The sequence below is a fragment of the Ictalurus furcatus genome, chromosome 16 (genome assembly GCF_023375685.1).
Source record: "Ictalurus furcatus strain D&B chromosome 16, Billie_1.0, whole genome shotgun sequence".
NCBI classification, from domain to species: Eukaryota; Metazoa; Chordata; class Actinopteri; order Siluriformes; family Ictaluridae; genus Ictalurus; species Ictalurus furcatus.
This window is the reverse complement of record NC_071270.1, coordinates 3438459-3452196: the sequence shown is the minus strand read 5'-3', so window position 1 is coordinate 3452196 and position 13738 is coordinate 3438459. Positions and strand designations below refer to the sequence as shown.

Below are 13738 nucleotides of genomic sequence, written 5' to 3'. Positions count from 1 at the left end.
TTGCTTAGGAACCCAAACGTTTCTCAATAACGCTCTTAAATATCAGTTCAACCGGCATAAATCCAGGTTTTTGTGGTAAAATTCTGTTTTTTTCCCACTCTACTTGTTTTTTTTTTGTTAGCATATTGGCACCACTGGAGAACAAAAGCCTTAGGCATAGTATTGCCAGGACGATATTAATCCTGAATGAATTTCTGCTGAGGTTCCTTTTCTGCAAGGAAAATGCCCAGGGAGAACAGGTACAGCTAAACCTGTAGGAATCTTCTAGTAGAGTATTGTGATTATGATTAAACATTAAGCAATTATAGGGTTTCTGAATACTTGCTCGGATGTACACGTATTCCCCCGCAAGTACCATTTAGGGGCTGCTCGGTTCCGCAGAGGACATTTAATAGGTAAGTGCAAAGGAGCCCCAGCTCACCATTAGCTCCGACCGCATCACCAATCACCGACTCACTCACCCCACCCTACTCCATAAACCCGCAAGTAAGTCGCCGCTCGTACTGTAGGCTCGGGCTGGTTTGTGCTGAGTCTGGAGAACAGAAACGCCTGCTCTCAGGCTCTCGCTGCAGGATGCAATTAACGGAGTGGAGCCGGGCAGGCAGTGGCCCGTCCATCTTCTCCTATGTCAGGATCACTTACACAGAGGAGGAGGAGGAGCAGGAGGACGAGGAGGCACTCGGGCCTGCGCCAGAGCCATTATCCTCGTGTCGAACAAGACAAACGCTAATGCCCGTCCCGCCGAATCGAAAGTGTCGTCGCGAAGCCGGCGGCAATTTGTACAGACGCACGCGTAAATTTGCCAGCGCGCCCTTTACAACATCTTCATCGAGAGCGAAGAGTCAGCAACCCGAAGCGCTCGGAACACGCATTCCTCCTGGGTGGTATTACGCCTCGCACGAGACGACGTAGTGACACTTTTCGCACTAGAGAACCTGATACTCGGATATAGTGATGCGCATGCAACGTACAGAATTCTGAGCGCACCGTTCGAAGGGTGGAAAATGTTTCATGTCAATAACAAACACATACAATAACCGCACAGGTTGATAGATGGGTACAACGGAAAGCTAATATCGCTTTCAGCGTTAAGTCGTTAATACCATGTAGTACGGATATGACGTGTTTGCGTTTGGATTAAAGAACGCCCCGCCATCAGCGTTTGAGAAAATGGCGCAAACTGGGTTTGTTTTTTGTTTTGATTCCTTAGATTTCATATAGGGATTCTTCAAAGTGTTTTAAAACTAGGACGTGATCAGTATGGATTAAAGCAACAACAATGAGTAACAAGCTAGCAACTTTTCCTATAACAGCAGGTTCTACAGTGTGCTGTTCATCTTATACTACAGCAACCTGCCAGTACTAACCATTTGTATTCATTCAAGAATTTTTTATTTTTTTATCCATTTATACTTACATGTAATGTTTTACATTTATTTATTAACATGTCAAATAAATCCAGCTCCCTGTAATGGACCATTGTGACCACTGTGTCATATCATAAGTAATGTTTAAATACGTTTTTCATAATCAAAGCGACATTCCACTGCAATGGCAAGCGCAACTGTGTCACGATGCCATGGGGCAAGAGTGCTATTTTCGGCTTGCCAACTGACTGACACGAGGCTGTCACTTCCTGGCCTCGTCTTCTACTAGGGGTCAAAATGGCCTATTTAGATATATATATATATATATAAAATACATCTAAATAGGCCACTCTGACCCCTAGAAGAAGACGAGGCCAGGAAGTGTTATATATATAAACACTGGAGATAATGGTGATCTTTAGAGCAACACCCAAGCACGGGGGTTACAGGACGGTTGACGGTTAATCAGCAGTAGGTAAGGACTCACCGAGGACGATGAGGTTGACCGTATTCCAGTAGTACTTCCCTCCGTTCTTCACCTTGCAGCTGTACTCGCCAGAGTCTGTGAGCGAAAGGTCGCTGATCATCAGTGATGCATCGCCCTTCAGATAATCGCCCGAGAGCGTCAACTTGCCTGCCTCGCCCTCGCTCGGGTCGTAGATCCGTCCTGCAAAGTAGGTGATCACCTATCAGGAACAAAAAAAAAAACAAAAAACAAAACAAAACAAACGAATTTGTTTCTTCAGTGTTTCTATTCCAAACGCAAAGCAGTGTTTTTTTTAATTTTTTATCTTATTTTACAGGTTTAACAAAGTCTAAAGGTCTGAGTTTACTACCAAGCACAGCTTTTACTGCATAAAACCTGATACTAACGATTTCTATGATCTCTCCGCATCATTTCTTACCTAAATAGGTCTAAAACAGTGCAGGGTATATAACGTAATGGAAAGGGACGCATTTTAATGGACCATTTTAAAGTCTTTAATAGACCATTACTGTGTATTATCTGGGTGTATTACTGGTGTGTGAATGAAATATACTGTATGTAAACACAACAGTTAATTGCTAGTAAATGTACACATTTGGGGCTGAGTTTCAGAGTCGATGACTTGAGACCAAACGTGACGTTAATATTTCCTCAGGGAAGGTGTGTGTGTGTGTGTGTGTGTGTGTGTGTGTGAGAAAGACCAAGGAACTCCATGCTTTGGTAGGGTGTGATGACTTTCTAATAAAATTAACCTTGGCCACAGTCTTCAAGAAATTTTTTTAAAAAGTCTGAATTACTCCCCTTTTTGGTATAAAGTGGGTGGGGCTAATCTTGGGCAATAAATGTATGTATCCGCTTCATCCTCATCATCAATCATAAAGTTGATCAATCATCTAAACTATCCATCTGAGCAACGTTTAAAGCAAAAGTTAATGAAGCAAGTGAGATCTATCCAAGAGAGTGACGATTATTTAGCGTAGCATACTGTGCTAAGTGTATAATTTGGCTGGCTGGTACTTGGACGATGAACAATCCTGATTCTTGAGTGCTGGGAATTCAGGCTATGCTCATTATAATATTAGGCCACGCCCATTAGGACTTTTCTTGTCTGAGAAATGTCTTGAGCATTTGATCACATCGCTATATTGTTTTTAACCGTTCAAACTTCGGACACGTGTCTACAAATGTCTAGCCTTATTGAGCGCGCAGTGCGATTCCGTTTGTGTTGTGTCCTTTTGTTTTGTTTTTAATTGTCTGCTTGCTCTCACCAGCTTTACTGACGCACCATGGATAATCAATAGCAGACTGTTTGACATGCAGAGCCAGGCATAGAAGGAGCATTCCTTCACTTTAGCTCAAAGTGAGTGTGTTAGATAACCAAAGGCCAAACTGGAGTGGAAAATGTAAACGCCTGCCAATTCTGAATCATCCTTTCATAAAAGTAATTGAAGAGGAAAAGCCAGCATCGGCCAGAAAAAACGAGCGAGGTTTCTAATTGTAGGGTGGCTTAAATTTTCCGAAGCTCATGATGTGGACCGTCACGAAACGGACAGACGGACACGGTCGTAATTTCCATGAAGTGGTGATTGCCATTTTTTCCCCGATTTTGGCAGTGCGTTGTTCTGTGTGCTCTCACCGCTTTCTGCTTGGCGTTGGGTTTCACCAGCAGCCACTCGATGTCCAGCAGCGACGTGTCCGCATGCCAAAGCTGATGGTGACATGGCAGCGTGGCGTTATCGCCCACCACTCGCTTCATCTCCGTCTGCCCGCGCGCTTGCAACACACCCAACACTACCGAGAGAGAAAGACAGACCTGATGAACCACAATGTCTCCTCTATTGTCCATAATGCATGACATGTTTTATTTATTATGTGTAATCATCTTTATCAACTTCTATTCCTTCCGTTGTTCTATCGTTACAAGCCACAGTACGTACATATTGATAAAGCAGTTACGCTTCGATCACAACTCACTCTTTGAACTGGTCTGGCAAAATTACATATCGACAATCGTGCTAATAGAGAATAATACATGGATGAGAAAGAAAGACAGCCAGAGACGAAAAAGCTCAAAGCAACCAAATCAAATTTCCCACGTTTCCAGAAAACAGCAACGTAAAAAAATCGCAGCAATCATAGCTAATTACTTTTATTATTACAGTTAAAACGAATGAGAGATAGCAAGTAACGACACAACACTCTGTTTCTTAACGCTCAGAATATGGCCCGCATTTCGTTGTGCTGGATGGGGAATTCGTTTTTGTTTGTTTGTTTGTTTGTTTCTTTTATATTAAAAGCACATTAAATTCACTTTCCCTGGAAAAAGTTGATATAAATAATATACACATCAGATTTATTCTGATTTTTGTATTTAATTAATGCGATATTAGTTTGATTGTCGTTACTGTTTTATTCGTAGAATTGTTCGAACACTTGAACTGCTTTTGAACCGCTGCATTTGAAAGCAGTCATGCCAATCAAGTGAAATAAACTGAATAAAAGGAAGAGACAGACAGGGAAATGATGGAAGGGTAGGAGGGACAGAAACGCTGAAGCTCTTAGGCTGGTTGTAATTCAGATGCCAGGGATATTTACCCAACTGCCTGTATTTGAGGGACGGATCTGAGGATTCTGAGGTTTTGGCTGTAGCTTCAGTCTCAATGGAGATCTGATTCTGGATCAGAGCATCAGATTAATGCTCTGATCATCTACAACTGGAAGCAGATGATTGTGGGGTTGAGAGACACGACAATCTATCATTTCCCCTGCCATATGCCAGCACTAATCCACAGGACTTTTTTTTTTCCCCAATTGGTTTTGATCTCTCGCCAATGACCAATAAATCACGCCAGTAGCACGGTACACGGTATTACATTATGTACTGCCCCTAAAAAAACACAAACTTTAAGGGTTTTTTTTCACTTGTATCTTTGGAGGCACCTTTAAAAGTCCTCTGTAGAATCCTGCAACGATGTGTTTTCCTAGTTCTTTCTGAGCAGAACGGTTTTCGGACGCTAAGAACCATTTATTCCTTGGATAACGAACCCTTAAAGAACCTCTGAAGAGTGCATGTATTAACTGGGTACGTGAGCAGTACAAACTCCAAACATTCTTAGCTTCCCAAAAAGGTCTACTTGGAATACTTTCTGAGAGGAGAAACACTCTGTGGTACTTGGTGCAATGGGGGTTCTTTAAGAGTTCTTTAAGGATACATTGGATAATTAATGGTTCTTAACTTCCTAAACGGGTTCTACTTTAAACCCTTTCTGACAGCGAAACTCTGTTTTAGAGTTCTACAAGGAGCCTTAAAAGAGTTCCTCTGAGGCACAACCCAAGAACACTTATAACACTTATAGCTCTACCTTCCTGAAGATTTTAGCTCCAAGCATAATGGTGCCCACCTGACCATCTAATCATTGCCTTAAGAAGTTCTGATTGGAGATGAAACCTGCAGGAAGGTAGATCTCAAGGAAGAGAGCTGGTGACCACTGCTCTATACACTATCCAAATAATAATAATAATAAACCCTAGATAAAAAAAAATACTTTCATTGACTTTTCATTGATACTTCCATTTGTTTTGTCTTATTGTTCGAGAATATTTATTTAACACAGGTCCAATAAAAGTCAACGATCACATGGTGCCATGGCATCATTATTAGCAAGCCTGGAAATATACTTTCCGTGTCAGTAACTGAAGTAGATTCATACCGGCGTGCCCCACATAGCTGGGTATCAAATGCATATTAAGTTTCTAAGTGGGTTAAATGTAGGCTGGCTAATCTGAAATGAGATCAGGCCCATCCAGGTAGAGTCTGTGTGGGGTAGTGATAATTTAGGACACATTTAGGGGCAATTAACGTGAATGGGCGTGCTTGAAGACGTAAAGATAAGATCTGTGTTCGTTTGCGTCGCCTGATGGGAGAGATCAGATGGATGTGAGAGAGAGAGAGAGAGTAATGGTGGAATAGAGAGAGAGAGAGAGAAGAGTAGTGCGGTAGAAATGCAGGAGGAGTGGGATGGGGGTAGATAATGAAAGAATGAGAGCTGTCTAAAGAAGGTTGGATAAAAGAAAGATTGAGAATAAAGTATTTAGGGTGCGTAAGGAAGAAAGACACTGTAGAGAGATGTATGTGTGTGAGAGAGAGAACTAGCGTGGTTGAAACTTGAGATTTAGTGTTCTCTTTTCCACCATCCCTCTATCACGTTCTCTCTCTAGTCCCATTGCAGCATAGCATAACCCTTTTTAGTGAGTTTCTCTCACACTATTTCTTTTCGTCCCTTTGTGCCACACAATATTTATAACTTTTTCTGAAAGTAGCCATGTTCATATTATTTCAAAGTCCAACGGACGCTCCTAGAACACAGTGTTAAAGGAATACTCCAATATGCTGATTTTCCAACCTATTCTCTATTCACTGCATGCACATGATAGCAAAAGATGAGGATTTTGGCTTGCAATAGGGGGAAAAAACCCAAACATGTTTAACTTCTAAGGGCAGTATTTGAATTCAGTGGGGTAGATAGATTAGGCTGAAAAATCAGAATGAAGGAGCAAACGACTAATGACTTAACACCTGATTGTGTTTCCATCAGTAAGTTGTGAAATCATCCATGTTTTCAGTCATTAAGACGCAAATTTTCTGGGCTTCGTAGAATATAATATTTAAGGATATTCCAGAGTCCACAGTTCAATTACTGGGACCGACAGTCATAAAGGCCACGCCTCCTAATGATGGAATATTCATTTGTGGCAACTGACGAGACAGAAGCAGTTCATGTTAGTGCCCCCAGACCTACTTTATGCACTCTTTGTGTGCTTTGGCCTAATGGATCGTATTCACTATGCTATAATAAGATGCAAGTGTGTGTAGGGAGGAATTTAATAGAGCACAACATGCTCCAGGGCTTGGCTATTGAAATATCCGCTCCTCCACCAGTCTTCGGCTCAACTCAGCCAAAACACTGGCTTCCTATTGTTAATTAGTGCACACAAAGACCAACACAGCCTTGTTTTGTCTACAAAGTGCACACTAGGAATCAAGACCATGTGGCTCTGTGATTCCGGATCTCTGACAACCGGAATCACAATGCACACCGAAGAGGAAGAAGAAGCCTTTATTTGTCACATATGCATTACAGCACAGTGAAATTCTTTTCTTTGCATATTGCAGCTTGTTAGGAAGTTGGGGTCAGAGCGAAGGGTCAGCCATGATGCAGTGCCCCTGAAGTAGAGAGGGATAAAGGCCTTGCCCAACAGTGGCAGCTTGGCAGTGCTGGATCTTCTGATCAGTAACCCAAAGCCTTAACCTTTGAGCCACCATTGGGACAACTGGAGTCATAGTGCACACTGGGTCAACCAGAATCCCAGTGCACACTGGGACAGTCAGAATCACATTCAGCACTGGGACATCTGGAATCCAGATGAACACCGGGGCAACTGGAATCACACTGTACGTAGGTACAACCAGAATCACAGTACACACTGGGAAACATGGAATCACAGTGCAAACTGTGGCAACTGGGATCAAGGTGCACACTGGGGCAATTGGGATCACAGTGCATGCCAGACTCACAGTGCACATAGGTACAACTGGAATCACAGTGTACACTGGGACAACCGTACACGATGTGGATCTTATGTCGTTATCAACGATCCGTTATATGAAAAATGAAGATAGTGGAAGCATAGTGCATACTGGGACAACCGGAATCACAGTCAACACTGGGGCAACTGGAATCAAAGTCAACCCTGGGGAAACTGGAATCATAATGCACACTGGGACAACTGGAATCATAATGCACACTGGGGCAACTGGAACATCTGGAACCACAGTCAACACTGGGGCAACTGGAACCACAGCCAACACTGGGGCAACTGGAACCACAGTCAACATTGGAACATCTGGAACCACAGTCAACACTGGGGCAACTGGAACCACAGTCAACATTGGAACATCTGGAACCACAGCCAACACTGGGGCAACTGGAACCACAGTCAACATTGGAACATCTGGAACCACAGTCAACACTGGGGCAACTGGAACCACAGTCAACATTGGAACATCTGGAACCACAGTCAACACTGGGGCAACTGGAACCACAGTCAACATTGGAACATCTGGAACCACAATCAACACTGGGGCAACTGGAACCACAGCCAACACTGGGGCAACTGGAACCACAGTCAACATTGGAACATCTGGAACCACAGTCAACACTGGGGCAACTGGAACCACAGTCAACATTGGAACATCTGGAACCACAGCCAACACTGGGGCAACTGGAACCACAGTCAACATTGGAACATCTGGAACCACAGTCAACACTGGGGCAACTGGAACCACAGTCAACATTGGAACATCTGGAACCACAGTCAACACTGGGGCAACTGGAACCACAGTCAACATTGGAACATCTGGAACCACAGCCAACACTGGGGCAACTGGAACCACAGTCAACAATGGGGCAACTGGAACCACAGTCAACACTGGGGCAACTGGAACCGCAGTCAACATTGGGGCAACTGGAACCGCAGTCAACATTGGGGCAACTGGAAACGCAGTCAACACTGGGGCAACTGGAACCGCAGTCAACACTGGGGCAACTGGAACCACAGTCAACATTCGAAAAACTGGATCCACAGTCAACACTGGGGCAATCGGACATGATGACATCTTGATTACTGATCTTGCATCATTACCAAAGACCTGTTGTATGAAAGATACATATGAAAGCAGGCAAAATTTAGAAACATTTTTTTTTTTTTTTTTTAGAAGTTTCATGTAGAACATTTCAACACTGCATTGTGAGGAGTGGGACTTCACACCACCTTCACTGAGAAGTCTTTACACAACTGCAGATGTTTTCTATAGAAATAACGTGACAGAACCAGAAAAAAGAGGCGAACAGTGAAATTAAGCTTGCATAATAAAGAGCTAAACAGCCACTGGGCTTATTTATTATTACAAACAAATCATAAAACCAGCCACTCTTCCTTTCTTTAATAACCATTTCCTTTACTTTTCTCATTCTTTTTTCCCCCTTATCATTTTACAACTGCAGTCCCTTCGGCGATGTGAACTTGCTTTTGAACTGTTCTAGCCGTGGCCTGCATTTTGCTCATTATTTATGATATATACACCGCTTGTAGAGGAGGGAGGACCAACAAGCTTACATAAAGGAGCACCGGTCTGCATCGAGACGCAGAGAAGGGGATTACGAGGAAGCGTAACTCACAGAGGAACCGGCATGCACACCTCCAAAAGTTATATTTACTATGCACCATGCAAATACGCAGTGCAGAACAACATTTATCGGTTGCACATGAAGCATTGGGGGCTGGGATGAGATGGAACTAGAGCAAACCAGAAATAGTTTCAGGGTCATTGGCTAGAAGGGGCTGTTACTGACCAGTTTCAAATCTGTACCAAAAATTGACATGACACGAGATAGGGAAAATGCCGCCGGAAAGAAAAAGAAGGTACGCGTCGTGCTACACAAAATTTTGCATAATATGCAAAATACAAATATTACGATTCTCAAGTACAGAAATATTTCATTGCAGCCAGTCTTTGGCTGTTTGTTCCTCTTTTTTGTTTCTCTTTAGTTCATTTGGTCACTCTAGTGATGCTAGTGTCCTTTTTCCACATCACACGCAAATATGTCAACCTCTAGGACACGTCTAGGACACCATGTTATCATCAATCAAATATTCCTCTGCCTGTTTGCCTGCAGTTATAAATACTTCCTCTATAGGGTCATCTATATCACGGGTTCTTACATTTTTTTTTCCAGCCAGAGATCTCTTCCAGAGTAAAAGTATTTCCAAGAACCCCCTTATGATCACAGCATAGACTTAACTTAACTCTGGTTTCCTCTTGCAGTCCAAAGACACATGTTGTAGGCTGATTTCATTTCCATTTCCAAATTGTCACTAGTGTGTAAATGTGTGTGTGATCGTGCCCTGTGCTGGGTTGGCACCCCGTCCAGGATGTCACCCGCCTTGTGCCCTGAGTTCCCTGGTATAGGCTCCAGGCTCCCCATGACCCTGCGGTATAGAAAATGGTTGAATGGACCTGAAGGGGGAACCCAGAAAATGTATGTAAGCAGGTGCTTAACCTGACTCTGAATACGCCTAACTTTCCCCATGTAAATACCGATGTAACTTTTGGACTCTCAAATCCCATCTGGATGGTTTGTCTTCAAAAAAAAAGAAAAAAAAAAGAAAAACATCAATAGCTCTCTCTGAGAGAATGCTTGTAGTGAATGCTAAGGGCCAAAGAAGAATGAGAACAATATGATTCATAATATCACTGATGGGGAACATTGGCAATCTGAATATTGACAGATGAATATAGACTCTTAATGGTGGCTAATCTAATGGTGCACTTCCTGATTGTTGGCCTTTTAAACCTTAACAATGTGCCCTACTGACCATGCCTTTAGACTTAGTTTTTTAAATGTTATCATTATAAAATGATCAGTTTTGATGGAATAGAGCACCGAATGATGTCATTCTTTGGGATCCTTTAAATTTTTTTATTATTATTTTACAATGATTGTTACAGACTGAGCTTTACATTAGGGATATTACACTAAACTTATAGGAAAAAAAATGATAAAGTGGGTCATTCTGACCCAAAAAGAACAGACGGCTTAGTCGTGAGCTTTGTTTGAACAATGCCAGCTGAGCGTCTTGGCTGTGTGTGTGCCAGGCCACATGCCAAGTGTCTTTCCCACAGGCCTGTTGGTTTTGGTCCCAGCTTTCACCCAGGAGCGAGCACTAAGCCTGCGACACACACATACACACACACACACACACACACACACACACACTGGGCTCCATGCCAATCCAGCGGCCGCTGAGTGGTGCAACACTGACACAAAGCGTACAATATTTTGTCTTATTCCTGGTTGACTCTAGACACCTTGACAGATTAAGTGCATATTTTGATACGTGATCAGAGATCTGTGGTATTTCTACCTGTTTCACTAGAATCCATAAAGAGTAAATAGTTTCACATTAATCTGTCAGGAGTGAGAGGGCCACACCTCCTTTAGTGGGGCTGACAAACACAGAGGTCACGAGTCATTCAATGCTACTGAGTCACAGAAGCCACACCCCCTTCAGTGAGATTGGGTCGCAGAGGCCACACCTCCTTCAGTGAGATTGGGTCGCAGAGGCCACACCTCCTCCAGTGAGACTGAATCGCAGAGGCCACACCTCCTTCAGTGACAATGAGTCGCAGAGGCCACGCCTCCTTCAGTGAGAGTGAGTCGCAGAGGCCATACCTCCTTCACTAAGACTAAGACACAGAGGCCACTCCTCCTTCAGTGCCACTGAGGCACAGAGGCCACACCTCCTTCACTAAGACTGAGACACAGGCGCCACGCCTCCTTCAGCGAGACCGAGGTACAACTGAGGTATCAGATCGCAAATACTGACACTCATGTACTGATTCAACTGGCACCCTGTCCAGGGTGTACCCCGTCTTGTGCCCGATGCTCCCTGGGATAGGCTCCAGGTTCCCCGTGACCCTGAAAAGGAGTAAGCGGTAGAAGATGGATGGATAGATGTAGTGATTCAGTGAATTTTTTACCCTCCTGTAAGTCACCTGGAGCTTTTGCATAATTTTAGTGAGGAATAAAAGTGAAAGAAGGACCACAGAAGGTGTGTATTATTGGCATTTCCTTTAAGGTTGCAGATCACAGGCAATGAACGTTCTCTTGCGTCAAACAGTACTCAAGCCATCTAAAAGCCTAGAATTCTATAATAAGCCAGACAATCAATAGAATTGTTTCAGCTGCACTCCGAAATCAATAGAAATGCTCTTTTCCCTCTGCAGGAGTCAATGGAAAAATATTTCTGTCCACATTAACACGGCAGCTAAGTGGGAAGCAAATCCATGCAGCTCTGCACCGTGTCTCGGCCGGCACTCCTTCTGTTTCACGACTCCAGCTTTCAGGCCCGAGGTTCAGCATTGACCCGTGCAAATCGATACCCAGTCCGCGCCTGCTCAGGCCAAGTCCATTCTGCTGCAATTTGCAACTTTTATGCCCGTTAGGTAGAAAATGTAGCTGACTAGCTCACGGAACGAAATGCATCTTTGTCTTCCGGAATCAGATGCTGACTTGATCTACGATGCAGCAAAATTTTTTACCTCGTCGCTATGTTCAGATTCTTTTCATTTAAAAAAAAAAAAAAAAAGAACAGAAAATGATGAAATAAACAGCCAGAAGGTTAGACAAGATGCTTTGGAGAGAGAGAAGGAAAAAAAAAAAACCCCAAACAAACAACTAAATGCCAAAACACACTGGCGCATAAAACGTGACTCATTTGCAAGAGAAGCAAGAGAAGCCATAACGTCTACACTGGCGTTAGCCGTAAACTCTAATGGTACATGCTGTTAAAACGGCGGTTTGGATTCTGCAGCAGGAGCAGAGCGCGAACCCGCAATGCGAAAGATGATGGGACTGTGGAGCAGCTGTAGCCAAGCTCACCACTTCAAGGACACAAACAATTTGTCGTGTGCTTTTTCACTAGCAAGCTTGGAAGCTTGGGGTTTTCAGGGGGAAGTGTGTGTGTGTGTAATAGTCTGGAGGGGGAAAAAAAAACCTCCACCACTGTTTAAACTAATGATCGACATTCCACAGGTTAATTAAAAGCAGACTTGGAGGAAAAACCTGGAGGAAAAATGCTGCTTTTGGAAAACTAGTGGAGTCACAAAGTGAGGAATCATACAATACGCAGTATGAATCATATCACATGCTGTTATATGAATCAGATTTTATATTCTTTACATCCTCGCTTCATGTCTATGTTTAGCTCTCTCATCTGTACACTCTGCTCAAACACATCAGCTTCCCAAGCTTCACCTTTCACCCTAACACCGCAGCTGCACCATGTACCTTGGGGCAGTGGTGGATTGGCAGTTAAGGCTCTGGGGATCAAGCCCCAGTACTGCCAATCTGCCACTATTGGGCCCTTGAGCAAGGCTCTTAACCCTCTCTGCTCCAGGGGGCGCTGTATCATGCGCTCTCACCCCAACTTCCTAACATGCTGGGGTATGCGAAGAAAAGAATTTCACAGTACTGTAAAGTATACGTGATCAATAAAGACTCATTATCATGATCATAACCTGCATTGCATTCTGGGACTTTGAGGCCAAAGTTTGCACCGACGTTTCCGCTACTTCAGTGCTGGATTTCGCTTGGATTTTTCAGCGAAACCTGACCGTTAACACGTATGTTTGAGAACCCGCTCCTCTCTCAGCACGAGCCTCTGTTTTGATTTCTCTTGAACTTGTTACAAAGTGCTGACACTGGAGACTCCTTCCATAAAATGTAAAAAAAAAAAAAAAAAAAAGAAATCTGTAAAAACGTATGTCATACAAGCGCCTAGAAATGATAACGCATTCAAACGAGCGCATTAATATGAACCTGAGAGGGGAAAATACAGTTCTGAATAAAGGTCCGAGTGGACGAGCGAGAGAGGAGACGGGATGTTGAGAAGCTGATAAGAAAAAGCCTGTCGTACTTTCAAGCCCTCCTTGGCCTGCACCTCAGCTCCTGCTGCTAGATGAAAACAGTACGTGGAGAAACTGGGCCAAGGACTCGACTTCCATCACCAGAGCACACAATAAAGACCAAGGAGTGCTCCAAGGTGTAGCTTTTTTCTTTTTTTTTTTTACCACCAACTCAGAGGAATCATGCTGAGAACATCACCATGCTCATCTAATACCTTACAGAAACCAGACACCCTGACTGCTCAGTAAACTAAAACACATTTCACTAACGCTGTTAGGCTACTTTTGGCCTGCGCATATGTATATATATATATATATATATATATATATATATATATATATATATATATATAATGA

The 13738-nt window shown here is 43.2% G+C and overlaps 1 protein-coding gene across 1 annotated transcript in view; it reads right to left on the bottom strand.

Annotated features, from left to right (window-relative positions):
* LOC128620368 (CXADR-like membrane protein) overlaps positions 1–13738 on the bottom strand; it is a 45846-nt gene that overhangs the window by 7088 nt on the left and 25020 nt on the right. The window contains exons 2-3 of the mRNA XM_053645301.1: positions 3491–3645; positions 1855–2053 (exon numbers count right to left, since the gene is read on the bottom strand). Coding sequence (XP_053501276.1) covers positions 1855–2053; positions 3491–3645 — 354 coding nt within the window. The remainder of the gene's footprint in view (positions 1–1854; positions 2054–3490; positions 3646–13738) is intronic.